Source organism: Lytechinus variegatus, chromosome 15 (genome assembly GCF_018143015.1).
Source record: "Lytechinus variegatus isolate NC3 chromosome 15, Lvar_3.0, whole genome shotgun sequence".
Classification (NCBI taxonomy): domain Eukaryota; kingdom Metazoa; phylum Echinodermata; class Echinoidea; order Temnopleuroida; family Toxopneustidae; genus Lytechinus; species Lytechinus variegatus.
In genome coordinates this window covers 31,398,786-31,414,197 of record NC_054754.1, presented here as the reverse complement: position 1 = coordinate 31,414,197, position 15,412 = coordinate 31,398,786, and the positions used below count along the sequence as shown (strand labels likewise).

At 35.9% G+C, this 15,412-nt stretch overlaps 1 protein-coding gene across 11 annotated transcripts in view; it reads right to left on the bottom strand.

The window, feature by feature from the left end:
- Positions 1 to 606: 606 nt before the first annotated feature.
- Positions 607 to 15,412, bottom strand: part of LOC121428441 (spectrin alpha chain, non-erythrocytic 1-like) — a 69,762-nt gene continuing 54,956 nt past the window's right edge. For 7 of the 11 annotated variants that reach the window (XM_041625045.1, XM_041625046.1, XM_041625047.1 and 4 more), the window contains 13 exons: positions 14,859 to 15,007; positions 14,055 to 14,103; positions 12,725 to 12,975; positions 11,948 to 12,195; positions 9,098 to 10,751; positions 8,509 to 8,685; positions 7,400 to 7,420; positions 4,852 to 4,906; positions 4,314 to 4,408; positions 3,636 to 3,791; positions 2,341 to 2,487; positions 1,788 to 1,935; positions 607 to 1,028 (listed from right to left, as the gene is read on the bottom strand). In XM_041625045.1, the coding sequence (XP_041480979.1) occupies positions 903 to 1,028; positions 1,788 to 1,935; positions 2,341 to 2,487; positions 3,636 to 3,791; positions 4,314 to 4,408; positions 4,852 to 4,906; positions 7,400 to 7,420; positions 8,509 to 8,685; positions 9,098 to 10,751; positions 11,948 to 12,195; positions 12,725 to 12,975; positions 14,055 to 14,103; positions 14,859 to 15,007 (3,276 nt within the window). In that variant the 3' untranslated portion in view covers positions 607 to 902. Of the gene's footprint in view, positions 1,029 to 1,787; positions 1,936 to 2,340; positions 2,488 to 3,635; positions 3,792 to 4,313; positions 4,409 to 4,851; positions 4,907 to 7,399; positions 7,421 to 7,873; positions 7,886 to 8,508; positions 8,686 to 9,097; positions 10,752 to 11,947; positions 12,196 to 12,724; positions 12,976 to 14,054; positions 14,104 to 14,858; positions 15,008 to 15,412 lie in introns of all 11 variants that reach the window. The other 4 variants (XM_041625049.1, XM_041625051.1, XM_041625055.1 and 1 more) reach the window with 2 other exon arrangements.

The following is a 15,412-nucleotide window of genomic DNA, read 5'->3' as shown; positions in this document are numbered from 1 at the left end:
AGTTCTGTTTAGCTTTCAAATAAGTTCCATTACATAATCTTACACCTGAAATACATATTGCATTTAAACGTATCAAACATGTTATTTCTTTTATAGCAATTCACCAACAAGCTTACGGTACATTCAATTGTCATTATAGTAATTCATTGATATGTATTTATTTTGAAGCAATTCACTGACAAACTACATACTTAGCTATAGTACACAGCATATCAAGAAAATCACAAGATCACATCATATTCTGAATAGTTGCATTAATGGTAGCTACCTAGTAACATGCCAGTGTTCTATGAAGAAAAGGTGGAATATCTATAAAACAAAAAGCTAATACACTCACTCACAATAACTAGTAAGTAGACGAAAATGATAGGAGTTTAGAAGCACTGCAAATCTTATGGTTACCACAGAAATGCATTACTGAAATATATCAACCAACTCTTTAAAGTTTGGAATTTATAAGTCTGCAATGGTATCAGTATTCATTCTGCTAAGTTTTGATGCTACACAGACTCATAGCGAATCAGTGAAGGGTTGACATTAACCCCCCTCTAATAATTGTCTCCTCAGATATCACCATATTGAAAAAGGAAACTTTTTTCAAAAGTATTCTATATTCAAAGCTACCATGGACATTGCCCTTCCAGAGAATTTGCCCCTGAATATTCCAAGATTGTTCACGAACAGAATGGTTAATTTTTAATCAGTAATACAGACTTCTACAACTCCTTTGATATTTTTTTCAGTTTGAGAGTTAAGGTTTTTTTTTATTTTCATGCTGAAGCTTATGTAGAGCTTTTTAAAACTTTTTCAAAGACTTAAAGAAGAAATTTAATTTCAATATCAGTTTTATTATCTCCTCGCAACAAGATCTTAGCCTTTTCTTCCATGAAGAATGAAGATGTCTAATTCTGGAACATGTTGTTGGTGAACTTGACGTAATCGAGGGCGCCAGGTACCTCCCGTCCCTTGGCATCGCGATACGGTTCCATTCGCAGGATACAGTACTCTGCCAAATCGGTTTGGAGGTTCTACAATGTGCAAAGGAACATATGAAATGATAGAAATCAGCAAAGTACTTCATCTGGATGAAGATTATTGTTCACAATGAAAATAAACACTGAAATTAGAGAGAAAATATTGCTATGTAACTAAATTGTAATTCTGTGTGCATGAAGTCACTGGAAAATTGCCTAGTTTGTAGATAAAGAATTTGCGATATATAACAATATACTTACTGGAATCAAAGCACACCTGATATTAAACATGTACACAAGAATGAATATGGCTGTGACACAATAATTATATTGAATAAATTCAGCACGAGGAAATATGGCTTTGGCATGGTGTATCGATTAACACAGTAGTTATATTGTATACATCCAGGACTCGGAAGTATGCAAATGGTTTCTGATGAATTTGTACATGGTGAAACCAATTCGAATCAGATATGCGAGTACTACATTTTAAAGCTCATTCTTCTGCTTGACGAAGGGGTGATGTACCAATAAGACTTTGCAATCAATCACACAATTGATAATAGATTAAAAATTATTTGCTATTGATAGTTCTATTCATACTATTTGTTTTAAGAAGCAGAAAGGCAATTAAATGCAAGACTTATGGGTGATTCTTTTAACTTGAAATCAACATGTAACTGAATGAAAAGTCCATCCAACTCTCTCTATTAAAATTGATTGGATTATCACCTTAAAAATAATTCTGTGATTCAACCCAAAAAGTAACAAATTCACAATGCTGAGAACAATTATGAAATTGTGGCTACTTACGGCATAGAGTTCCTGCTTGGTGACATAAGGTTTGCCCTCCGCACTGAGTGCACGGAAAGCGTTCTCAATCTCATCCTTTGATTGGACGTTCTCTGTTTCTCGACTTATCATGAAGGACATGTACTCCTGTAGACTTACATACCCATCACTGTAAAAGACAATGTAAACAAACAAATATTGGAACATTATGTTTGGTTCTGGCGAGCTTATGACAACTGAAAATATCCAATTACATTCTGTTTCTCGACTTGTATTCTAGGAAAATTAACATCACTATGGACAATGTAAACCAAATTATTTCTTTGTGAGTCACACACACCGCACACATGTATCTGAAAGACTGCACAGAGGTGGACCCAAACATTTCACCTTCCTTTTTTTGTCATGGTTTGAATTTGTAAACATCTGAAGAGCAAATCTTTGCAGGGGATGACTTTTTAACATAAAATTCTCCCTAAATAACATTTACAACAATTTGAAAGATTAGAAAATGCTTATTTTCACTATTCCCACAACTCAATCATCCCATTAAACAGCATCTATCTGCACTCACCGGTTAGGATCAACGATGTCCAATATAGATAGGAAGACGGGTTCTTCCTGACCTTCTTCAACCATTGGTAGATCATAACCAAGAGATCGCAGACAAGATTTGAACTCGGTATGGTCTAGCTTGCCAGACTTGTCCTTGTCGAAATGCCTATAAAGATACAACAAAGAAGATATGTTTGAGAACATTATGATTGGGAGAAACCACTTTAGGAAAGGTCTTTGAATCTGCAACAACATTTCCTTTCCTATGACTATGTTATTTAAATGAAATTGTTGAAATAAAAGATAATGTTAAGCAAATAAATTCTAATGAAAATATTTTTTCTTTTACTCCTACATACAGTGTAGCTACTTTTATATCTTACATTCATAACCAACGACCAAAAAAAAAAAAAAAAAACGGTGGAAATATATTTGACTTCAAACTTCTTGGATACAACTGAGGTAGGTAACTACATTCACTATTACAGGAAGTATATTTCAATAATTCAATAAAGAATATAATATGGGGGTATTATAATTGTGCTCACAGAGTGATTTTTAGATTTGTTATAGAGATTTGAAGCATTTTCGTAAAACTTAGAAAAAACACACACCCATATTTATATAGCACTTAATACATGTACATCTTAAAGGGGAAGTTCACCCTGACAAAAAGTTTATTGTAAAAATAGCAGAAAAAATAATAAAAAATATTGCCGAAGGTTTGAGAAAAATTCATCAAATAACTAAAAAGTTATTAGAATTTCAATTATTTGATTTGTGACGTCATATGCGAGCAGCATTCCTACATAGCGAATGGTAAAAAATCAATGAAATGTCATTTTCTCAGAAAATTGAAAATGGTTTTCACTGCAACTTTTGTATATCAATAGACAAATCATTTCACACCCGATCATGAAAAGAAAACAAAATTAAGTCATCAGGAACCATACAAAATTTAGAAATTCATAACATTATATTACATAACACATGGGGCAGCTGCTCGTTTATGACGTCACAAATCCAAAATTTCGAACTCTAATAACTTTCTTACTATTTAAAAGATTTTCCTCAAACCTTCACCAATATTTTTTACTATTTTTTCTGCTATTTTTACAACAAAGTTTTCTTCAGGGTGAACTTCCCCTTTAAAGTCTTTTCTAAATGTTGCTTACTGCATTCCCCTCCTTTAGTTTTTCTACACAAGCATTAAAGGAATTCCTTCCTACTGGGTACCTATTGACTAAACCTGGGTGGAGAGTGGCAATATTTTTACTTTAGTTGTCATCCAAGTCAATGAGTGTTTAGACTTACTTGAACATCATGCTGAATTCCTTGAGTGATTCTTCACTGACTCCTGTAGTGTTCCTAGCCTGGATCTGTTGTTCAAGGTTGTGTGTCATACGCATACCAAGCTGGTCTAACTGATCCCACTGCTGGGCTAGACCTACCGTTGAATGCTCCGTGTATCTATAAAGTGATGAAATAAAAGTGGAATTTGATTCATCAGCACTGAGCCTTGAACCTTCTTATTCTCTATGAGAATAAGGCCCCGTTTCATGAAAGTTATTATGGTAATTTTGACATCCAATGGTAACTTACACGGAATCCATGATTTTGATTGGCTCCTGAGCATTGCTGCCATGGTAGTTACCATTGGATGACATATTTACCGTAAAGGTAACTTTTATGCAATGAGATCCAGACCACAGACTGATGTATTCCCATGTTGTGGAGGCGTCCACATATAAAAAGTCTTGTAGAAGCACACGAGTCAAATCTCTGTGGAACACAGAAATCTGCTTGACTTTGGCAAAATTGTCACTACTGACACTTCTTTTGTAAGAGGGATATTAAAATTTTGTTCATACACATGTGTATGTGTGATGTATAGCTGATAAAGCATGTAATTATCACCTGTCTCATTTCTTTACTGATAAAAAAAACAAACATGTTTGATCTGTAATACATGGTCCTAAAATTGTATTTTACCGATTATCCAAGATAAGACGTTCCTCCATCTTGGCTCCAAGGTCTTCAATCTTCTTGAGGGTACTCTTCTGAGCACGGACTTCATTGATCTTAGCCTACAGAGGGAGACAGACAAATAGATGGATAGATTGAATCTAATGTCATAAATACCACAAATCTCCATCAAAAGTAAGAACTACATAATATAATATCAATCTAGAAATTAATGTCATTAAAAATTCCTTACTAATTCTGTTGATTCTTTGAATTGATCTTTAAGGTACATTTGAACACTGACATGAAAAATAAACCTTAGAAATATATTTGTCATTATTATTATTTATACATTTAATGATCAATTATCAGCAATTACCAATACAATTTCTGAGATTATATGTAAACACTCCCATCCCCCCATAAAAAAAATTTTCTTACGATACATAACAATCTCAAAGTTTAAATTTGTTTCAAAAACTCCTATTGATCTGCCAAATCTTTATTGAGAATATAAATTGCATATCTCCCCACATGAACCATCAAATTTCAAAACACACCATACCTTGAGGGATTCGAGCTGGGTCTCCAAGTTTCCAGATTCCTCCACCATAGCAGCTCTGTAAAACAAAGGATAAGAGAGTCATAAGATGGGTTCATCTACCAGTCTTTATTAGTAATGCATTCACATGCTGTGGAAGAACAGTGCATATTATCACATGCAGTTAAATTCATATGCTATCTGTATGCCTGGATATCAAAACAAATGGATTTAACTTAAACATTGGACAAAGTAATCAACAATTTTATATATCCGACTACCATTTATTCCTTTTTTTTATACTTCTCTGCATGAAATGATCAAGCCATTATAATTTAAGAGCGTTACAACTTTTAAATAAACTAAAATAATTAATCAGTTCAAAGAAGTCCCACTTATATCATCACCATTCATAAACATAATTGTTGAGAGGTATATGATATTTTTTTTAGGTCTCAAAAGTTATGTGAAATTATGAAAAATATCATTATTGAAGTATCTCTTTTTAAAATTATTCAGGGTGCACTTGTAGTTGCATACAGGCATACAGAAATACAACAACAAAATAAGAACACATGTTAGCAATCTAATGTTGTATCAATGTCTGGTTAAAGAAAACAAGGTAACAAAATCGATGCCAACACTGGAGATAAAAATATGATTATCAGTAAAAACATGAAAACAAATCTCATGTACATATGTGTTAGCTGGAGTCCTCTGCTACATCAACAGGTAAATAAAACATTGCATTCTCAGTCAATTACATTCAAGAGACAAAATTCGGGTTTTGAGTTCTTCCGGACTTTCCAAGATGAAATTAAAAGAGCCCTGTAACATGAAGCTTAGCAATTGATCATGGGGCACATTTCTACGATTGATTGCATTAAGTATTGTGTATTATCAATTGTATAAATTAGCCAAATGATTACTAACTAACCTTTGTGATACCAGGCCCAGTTCAACTTAGCCTCAACTGGTAAAACTGACCTACATATACTCAATCCCTTTCTCATGGATATGTCCTCATTAGTGTGTTAAAATAAAAAGAAATATTTCCATCCCGGAATAAGCGAATACGTAACTTTTATGATAAATATTTGCCTTGATTAATTTTGTGGTTTGGGTACAAAATAATCCCCCATCCATGTGTGACCAGACTACTTAAACATACCAGTCTATTCAATGTTAAGCTACATTGTTAATATACATCACACAGTTCAAATATGGAACTACATGTAGCTACAAAATATATTTAGTTTTGCTAAGATAAGCAATCCACATGACTAATCTGTTGCCATGTTGGTTTCAGCATCATTGATTATTCCTAATTCAGGTAAAAAAAAATCACAGTAAGTATTATGTTAATTGTGGTTATATTGTCAGGCATGGAGGCAGGCAGACAGGAGATAAGTCTCTGGGAGTAAGGTTCCTAGAATACTAGAGTTAGAATGAATGAAGATGAAGTTAGTATTATTTTTGTGAATATGAAAATGGTTTTATTCCCAGGGAATAACCTGCAAACATTCAGGTAGCAAAAAGAAAATATCTAGCAGCTGAATCCTAAGCAATGTAATCCAAGAAAAGGGAAAAAGGCAAAGCAAAGCAAGGAAAACAAACAAAAGCATAGAAAAGCAAAATAAAAGCAAGATAAGTAAATAAAAACAAAGCAAAGGCTGGGGAAGGCAATATCTATTCAACATTACTTGCACAATATGGATGGGAAACTACAGGGCACTTGGCACCTATGAAATTGTATAGTAGGATACTGAAGTAAAATTAAAAAAAAAACAATAATCTGAAAAATATATATTTTCAAAAGAGATTCACATCCTCAATGTTTAATTTCTTTTTTTTTATTTGAATGTTTTTTGGTCAAACTCAGGAAATCTTAAATTTGGACATTCAGTTAGCCTTCAGTCAGAAAAAAGTAATAAATGCAAAACCATGCATAAGCTTAGATCAAGCTATTCTCAAGTGCAGAAAATCAAATAAATAAATAAATTAAAAACTTTCAGGAAGAATGCATGCTTTGTTCACTATCAGGAAGAACCTGACTTTCAAGTATGATACAATGGTCTCTCACTTTACTCCAATGTTTATTTTGTCATGCAGAATCTTTTTCTACTACTATTGGTCAAAATAAATTTCAGCACTACTGTCAATATCTCCATTTTATGTAACAGTTTGTATGAGAGTGCTCTAGTTCCCAGAACAAGTATTAAGTGTTGGGTAAGCTACCAGAAACTACTTTGACAATATATTTAAATACAGGAGAAGGATTGGACTTTGGCGACAGGGTTAATTTGACGTTTGAATAATATCACAGAGCAGCTTATCAGACCTCAAACTAATAATCAAGCAATTAATGGTGCTCAACATCAATAAAGCTTGTTATGTAATCAATTGGTTCATCTACAAAAGATCAAAATAATTAAAAACTGTCATCTAAGACAAGACGGGTCAAAAGACATCGGGTATCTTGGGGGTCTTAACTACAAAACAAACGTAAGGCTTAGTGCACAGACAAGATGCAAGAACGGTGCAAAGAAGGTTTTGAGGGAGAGATATTAACCGCCCAAAGATGATTTCCTTGCTGTGGTTCATGTTTTAAGAGAATCCCAGAAGAGAGAGGAGAGATGATAAAGTATACCAACCACCACCATGAGATGAGAGAGAACAAAATGACATGTTATCATTGAAATAAAAACATGTAAGACATTGACTGGATGAATCCAAAATAGATTGCTCCAAAAAAAGACATTAATTGAACATTGAAACAGATGCTTTCAAACACATATAAACACCATAAGACCAGGGTATACTGTCTTACATAAGACCATAGTATTATGTCTAATATAGTATCAAAGTATTACGGTATGTCTAATATAATACCAAAGAAATGTTACCCGGGTATACGGTAGTGTCTTACAAAAGACCAAAGTATTCAATCTTGTATAATACTAAATAAATCCCTGTCATAAGTACGTCCTATCATTAATATATTTAGGCATATACATCATTACCCATAGAAAAACGGTATACTTACACACACTTCATTCTTTCATAAAAAAGAGAAAAATTAATGATGCATTACATTTACATTTGATTCATATCATACTCCTACTAACTAATTTCAAAAGTAAATTCCAAAACCTCAGCAGACCCCATGAAGCCGAAGTATTGTGTAATGATGTGATTGGCTATTAAAAAATTGATATTACAGACTACAATTAAACAGCTCTGCACTTTTTGAGGGTTAAAAATATATTGGGTGAGAAAAGAAAATTGAAACCTTTTTTTATAAGAAAGGTGAAAAGGTGCGGTAGAATTGTTTAGAGAAGATTACTTTTCATGAAAAACTTGCATTATTTCAACAAAGAACCCTGCAAAAAGGAAGAGTTGGCATCAATAACGATGAGATTAAACGATTATGCAACATTTCACCAAGCATGTCAGCAATAAGATTTCATCCTCTGACAACTGAAAAAGTCAGAGGATACATTCAGTGCTGAAAACTGTCATGAAACACTGCCCCGATGCCAATGTGTTTAATGCAAATAATATCAATAATATTCCACTTTACGCTTTTAAGATATGTTCACACAGATAGAGCCTCGATCTATACCTCGCTGGCTAAATTGCTCTAGTTCTGATAATTCTGGAATTTTATTTTGAACATACCTTGTCTCTGTGATCCATTGATGGAAGGAGTTAGCCTGTTGAGCGAATCGTTTCCTAAGCTTATCATTCTCCTCTTGTCTCTCCATCTCACGATTGAGCTCAACCTCACGTTCCTTGATGATCTTCTGAAGATTCCTCCATGTCTCCTCAAGAGCTTCCATCGTGAACCAGGTGTAACTAGGATAAACAAAGTCGGTAGAAATTTGAAATAAATGGCCTGCACATAGAGCGCATTTCCATTAATCGATCATATTTTTTGTAGGTCCGGCTTTAGATGTACGTATCGTATTGCATCACCCAGAAAATCTTTGCTAAAAACTTTATCACATCTCTCATTAAAAAAAATCGCATGAATATGGGGCATGGCGAGAACCTGAGGATTTCAATAAAAAAGATAGAGATAATATATTTATGAATACATACATACACGTTTATCATATTTCGACTTTATCATCATGTCAGAATGATATCAGACTTCACTTGACGATCAATCGTCATGCAGTTTTCCAATGATATCATGAAATATTCATTGAATTTGTTTATTTAACTTTGATATTCAGATACATCATCTGCTCAGAGCATTACTTACGGGTTGGAGGTGACATTGTAGCTCTTGATCTGTTTGTCCAGAGCAGCGAGTTGTTTCAGGTCATTCTGTGCACTGCTCAGGGATGCTGTGAAGGCATCGTGGGCCTCCTTCAAAGCCTGGATCTCCTCAACAGAGTTACATCGTACTGGATCAGTCAGGTCCTCCTCGGCATTTTCAAACCAGGAGTTGAAAGCAGATGCCTTCTTAGCGAAGAGCAAGAAGAGATCCTCTACTTCACGGTACTGCTCCTGAGCACGCAGGAGACGTTGACGTCGGTTGTTGGAGTCTGAGAGAAGCTTCTCCCAGCGGGCGATCAGATTGGCATGACGTTGTTGGATGGCGGGTGTCTGGGCATGGTTGGCAGCAACCAATTTGTCCTTGAGAGTTGTGATTGCATGGATACCTTCCTTCTCAAAGGCTTGGAGACCAGCATCAAAGGTCTCCTGTTTGGTTAGAAGGGTCTGAACAGATGAAAGGTCACGACCGTAATCATCAGAACGAGCGAAGCTCTCCTTCTCGCCAATCCAAGACTCGACAACATCGGCCTTCCAGATGAACTGCAGGAAAGCAGAGTTGTCATCAAGATTGGCCTTGCGGCGAGCAGCAGCCTCTTCTAGTTCCTGGAGCTTGCGTTGAAGTGACTCATTACGTTGGGAGATGGCCTCAGAGTTATGGTTGCCATCTTCGATGAGCTTCTCTCCTTGGGCCTTGATGTCACTGACTCGATCACGATGGACAGTGAAGTCGGTCTCAAAGGCCTTGTGCTTCTTGAGAAGACCTTGTACAGCAGCAAGGGTGTCACCGTAGTCCTCACTGCACAGGAGATTCATCCTCTCATTGAACCAGGCTTCTTCCTCTTCAATACCAGCAAGGAACTCTTGGTATGCCAAGGATTCATCAAGCTTGCCACCACGGGTGTCAGCCAACTGCTTCAGCTCTTCCCAGTTGCTGGCAAGTTGATCCAGACGTTGCTGGACTCCTTCCTGGTTAAGGGCTACATCCTGCATCAAAGACTGACCTGCATCCTGGACAGCCTGGATGGCGGGCTCATGGCTGACGATCTCCGTCTCCAATCGCTTGTGCTTCTTGCGTAGATTCTGCACGCCTGTCAGTTCACGGCCGTAGTCATCGGAGCTAGTCAGAAGCTTCTTCTCCTTGATCCACGACTCTTCGTCATCAATATCACGGAAGAACTGATAGACGCGGTGAGACTCGTTCAGCTTTCCGCGACGATCGACAGCAAGGTCCTTGATGCGCTCGTACCTCTGATTGATATCCTCCTTGGTCTTGCGCATGGCTTCAGGATCAAAATGACCAGCCTCGATGAAGGAATCCGCCTGGTTGTTCAGGACCTGGATCCTGTCCTCGTGAGCAGCGATATCATCCTCCAGAAGCTGGTGCTTCTTAATCAGGTTGGTGACCGAGGCCAAGTCACGTCCGACATCCTCAGAGGCCAAGGCATTCTCCATCTCACCGAGCCAGAAGTTGATGTCTTTGATACTGATGTGGAAGGTCTGTTGCTTGTTGGCTTCCTTCAGTTTCAGAGATTTCTCGGCTGATCGTTGGACGAGGTACTCCCACTGATCACCGATGCCTACAATGCGAGCCTGAACTGCTTCCTCTGTTCCTCCACACTGGTTTGCATCAATCAATCCTGAAAGAAGGGGGAAAAAATAAAGATATTTATAATTCACCACAATGCACTGCTTATTCAATGATGATGTTGTTGACGTATGACACATTGCTATGCAAATTCAAGAAGATTATTTTGAAAATTAGAGAAAGCTACAGTTCAATCACCACTCAATGATCTCCTTTACTTATTAACTGCTACTCATTCCTTTAGACCCTAAAAATCTTAAACAAGACACTGAAGTGACTGAAACTTACTGAAAACAATGGTGAATCATGTGGCACAGTGTCAACAGCATGAATTTACAACAAGAAAGTACAGAATAACATGGCATTATATTCTATAACAAATATACATGTGACCACACCATGGAGGTAAATACTGAAATAAATGTTGATATATCAGACTTACAGGTATACAAACTCTCCAAGGATCCATTAAATATTTAAGAATCACACAGAATTCCTGTAACACACTATACACAAGGATAGTCCCACGGGGGAGCTTTTACCTGTCTATTTGCCAGTGTAGTAGGGCGTTGGCAAGGGTAGTCAGACCAGGGCCCGGTTACACAAAGCTTAGTAATAATCATTGAACAAATTTTTACAACTGATTGCATTGACCGCAATGTACAATCAATCATGACAATCAAGTATTTTATCGATTGCTAAGCTTTTTGCGACAAGACCCAGGATATGACCGATTACAGTGCTAGAAGCCAGTAGTTGAACACTTCCTTGTGACTCAATCAATGATTCATACTCAAGAAAACTTTCTTTTGCATTTTCATCAAAAGTCAAGACCAATTTTTTTTTTCATGTTTGTCAAAGTTATTACCCCAACCCCCCAACAAAAAAAAAAGAAAAAAAAAATGACAGGTGAGTGATTTAATAATCATAATTTATGCATTACATCATAAATCTGCTCAAACCTACTGGATGAAGCCCCCAAACTGCTCAATTTTTAGTTTAGAGTTTATTATCTGTGATTTTGATCAAAAGTACTTTGAACGATTTTGGTAGGGGTGAACAATTTTAAGTATACTATTGTTTTTAACATTTCTTCTGTATTTCTTTGCTTTTTCAGCTATTTATTAAAAAGTTAAAATGAAGAAATAATGCATGTGCAGACTGATTAGACACCCCCCCCCCCTCCATAGGATGAGGCCATTGGGATTTCCAGAATTCAACAGGTTTACAAGGTGAGAGGGGACTTACTCTGCCCTACTGCCATGATGGCTTGGATTCTCTCAGCGTTAGCAGCGACCTCAGCCTCAAAGGCTTGGTGCTTCTGATGTTTGCTCTGGATGTTGCTTGGATCAAGGTAAGATTCATCGGTAGCTACCTGGATCTTCTCTGAGATCCAAGCCTCGACTTCATCAGCATCACGGCTGAACTGTTGAAGGGTGTGAGATTCACCAAGCTTAGAACGCTTCTCAATCAATGCAGCCTTCAGGGAATGCCAACTGTAGAGGGCCATAGAGGAATCAAGTAAAATCAAATGCCACAAGATTAACATATACATCATACATCTCGTATATTTTGGGAACTCGACAATTCCATGGAATAATCAACCCTTGCAACATCCGACCTCCATTTTCTACATTTTTTATTCATTTCATGAATTGCTAGAGCCTTGTTAATTTGAGAGCATTATAACCTTCTATATGGACTAGAATACAGAGGAAAACATTTCATGAATATCCCACATATGTGTATAAGAGGTGAGATGCACATATTCATACAATTGCCCACTTCTTAACTTAATTGGATTTACATAATGGCATTTATGTCTGAATTTTAAATCTAAGACCTGGAAAGCATTGACTGAAACATTTACAAGTCTAATTTCTTGGAAATCTTTCTGGAAAAGAGGTCTAATTGGATGGTTGAGAACTTTGAATTCAGTAAAATTTTGAGAAATTGGATGTCAGAATATTTGTAGACTATAAGAAACAAAAAAATAAAAAAATCTTTGGTCTAAGTTGGACATACCGTTCCAGAACCTGGTCCCTCTTGGTTCCAATAGCAGGTCCATCGTAGTGGTCATTGTTGATAAGCTGTTGAGCAAAGGACTCAATGGCATTGATCTTCTGTTCCTGGAGAGACAGAGCCTTGTCAAAGTCTTCATGTTTCTTGATGAGTGACTCCACACTGTCCAATGAATCAGTCAATCCTTCACTGGCTAGGAATGCTTCCCTTGCACCCATCCAGGCTTCGGCTTGCTCACAATCACGAAGGAACAACTGAAGATTCATAAAACAATTCAAAAAGAAATAGAGCATATTTTTTCATTTATATTTTCATTTATTCCCCTACTTTTTCTTATCATATTGATATTTTCATGGGACTCTCACTGCTTATTCTTTGGAGCCTTCAACCAACAAGCTCTGATTTTACTTTTGGCTCCCTCACATCCACATCTCTCATTTTCTTTATTTGTCATTATTTTAGAACCAATTACAAGAATACATTCTAGAACTTTTTGCTATCGTTATAATATGTATACATTTCATATTTTACGACATTTATTTATGCTTATCTATGAAAATTTGTATTGTATAATATTATTGTTTGAAGTGATTTTGAAAATGTGGAATGTTGATATGAATAAACCTTGAACCTTCAAGAAGCTTGAGTTATGGTAAACTAATGTACGAAATACGAATATTGCTTTAGATTACTGTCATAAAATCTGCATTAGAGAATCTGTAATCAAAATGTGTTTGTTGGAGCTTAAAGATAAATTCCAGTATTGGTAACGATCTCAAAATGACTTTTTACAGAATCTAATATAATGACCACCCAAGTGTCTGGTTGTATGAATAAAAAATATGTGCCAAAGGATTCTGGAAGAAATTGTGTAATTGCTGAGAAATAAGCAAAATAAGCGCAGATTCGGTCTCTTCCGTCGGGTCTTTATTCCAACAATAATAATACACCGTCCCACGTGTTCGTATCTGTGTTGGTGATCTTCAGTGTGAACATTTTTCAGCGTAGATTTCAAGATTTCACAAAGTTCAGATTATGTAACTGTACCAGATCTAGATCCTCGATGATATACTGACAATTAAGCCTGGTTTTACAGACTTTCTCATGAAATCAGTGTTTACTGCAACTACTGGCATTTCTCTTTAATTGCATAGCATTTCAGGAAAAATTCTGTTTGAACTGGTAATCACTGCAGAAGTAAATGCTGTTCAATTAAAACAAATATAACATTAATCACGAGTGTATCATCTAAAAGTATTCAATTCAGCAATGTAAATATTTTAGATTAGACTGTTTCATATTTTTAGTTTCTAAAGGGAACAAGAGCACTTACCTGGAGTTCCAAGCATTGGTCCAACTTGTGTCTGCGATCATTCCATGATCTAGGGAATATAAAAGGGAAAAATATATTCATAATATATGCAAAAATGAATACATGTGAGGATTACAAAAGACCAATATTTATTGAAATTGTACTTGACTAAAGGAAGGTTATCTCATTGGTCATCTCATCAATAGTCTGTCAAGGATGGGCTAACATTAAAATAATTGTTTTAATATAATAATAATATAGGGTATTTATATTGCGCACATATCAACCTTCTTAGGTGCTCAAGGCGCTCCTATATTACCCAGCTAAGCTAGGCGTTAATAGCGCACACAGCTTTTTTTAAAGGAATTATTTCCTACCGGTACCCATTTACCTCACCTGGAATGAGTGCAGCACATTGTGGATCAGTTTCTTGCTGAAGGAAATTACGCCATGGCTGGGATTCGAACCCACGACCCTGTTTCAAAGTCCAAAGACTAATCCACTGGGCCACAACGCTCCACATAAATCTGCTCATTTATTCAAGTGGTTTTCATCTGTCTGTGGAACACTCCTAATTTTACATGAATAGGCTTGAATGGGAAAACCAACATGAAATAGATACAGTGATAATTAGCCTTAAAAATATATTGGTGGGGGAGCCTGAATCAGTTTTTCAGAATCATTCCTTCTAGGCATCAAAATAGCCATGGCTAAAGTAGTACTTCTATAGTAAACACCTAAAAGTGATTATTCAAGGTATATAATGATAGAAATCTTCTATTTTTAGTGTTTTTGTTTCTTTAATAGAACATTCATTGGACTTACACTTCCAGGTCTTCTCTCTCCTTTGCTAGGATGTCCAGTTTCTCTTGAACCTCAGGGGCAGCATAGTGGTCATTCTTGATCAACTCTTGACCAAAGGCTTCAAAGGCTTGGAAGGTTCCTGCCTTGGCTTCCATCTCAGTGTGTAGTTCCTATCAAAATAAATCAAATAATTTTTAGAATCAAGAGTACTAAGAATAAGACAGTGTGATAAAAGATTTATTAGATATTGTGAAAATGCAATACATCCATTCAAATTGCATTCAAAATGATATCAGCTCATAATTATATATATTTAAAAAAAATATTGAGCATGAAGTGTGATAAAATTGTCATCTAAAATGGAGAATAAACCATCAAGACATTTTCATAGCCTTGGTCTGATGAGCATTCATCTCCAAATCTTCCTCTTCATTCATCTAGTAAATCTTAATCTTGTTTTCTCACATATTGTCAACATCATCATCAATTTTTTAACATCATAAACTCCTTATAAACCTTCACATTGTAGATTAAATACTGACATATGCCTTTTCTTCAGTCTCTTGCTAGCAAAG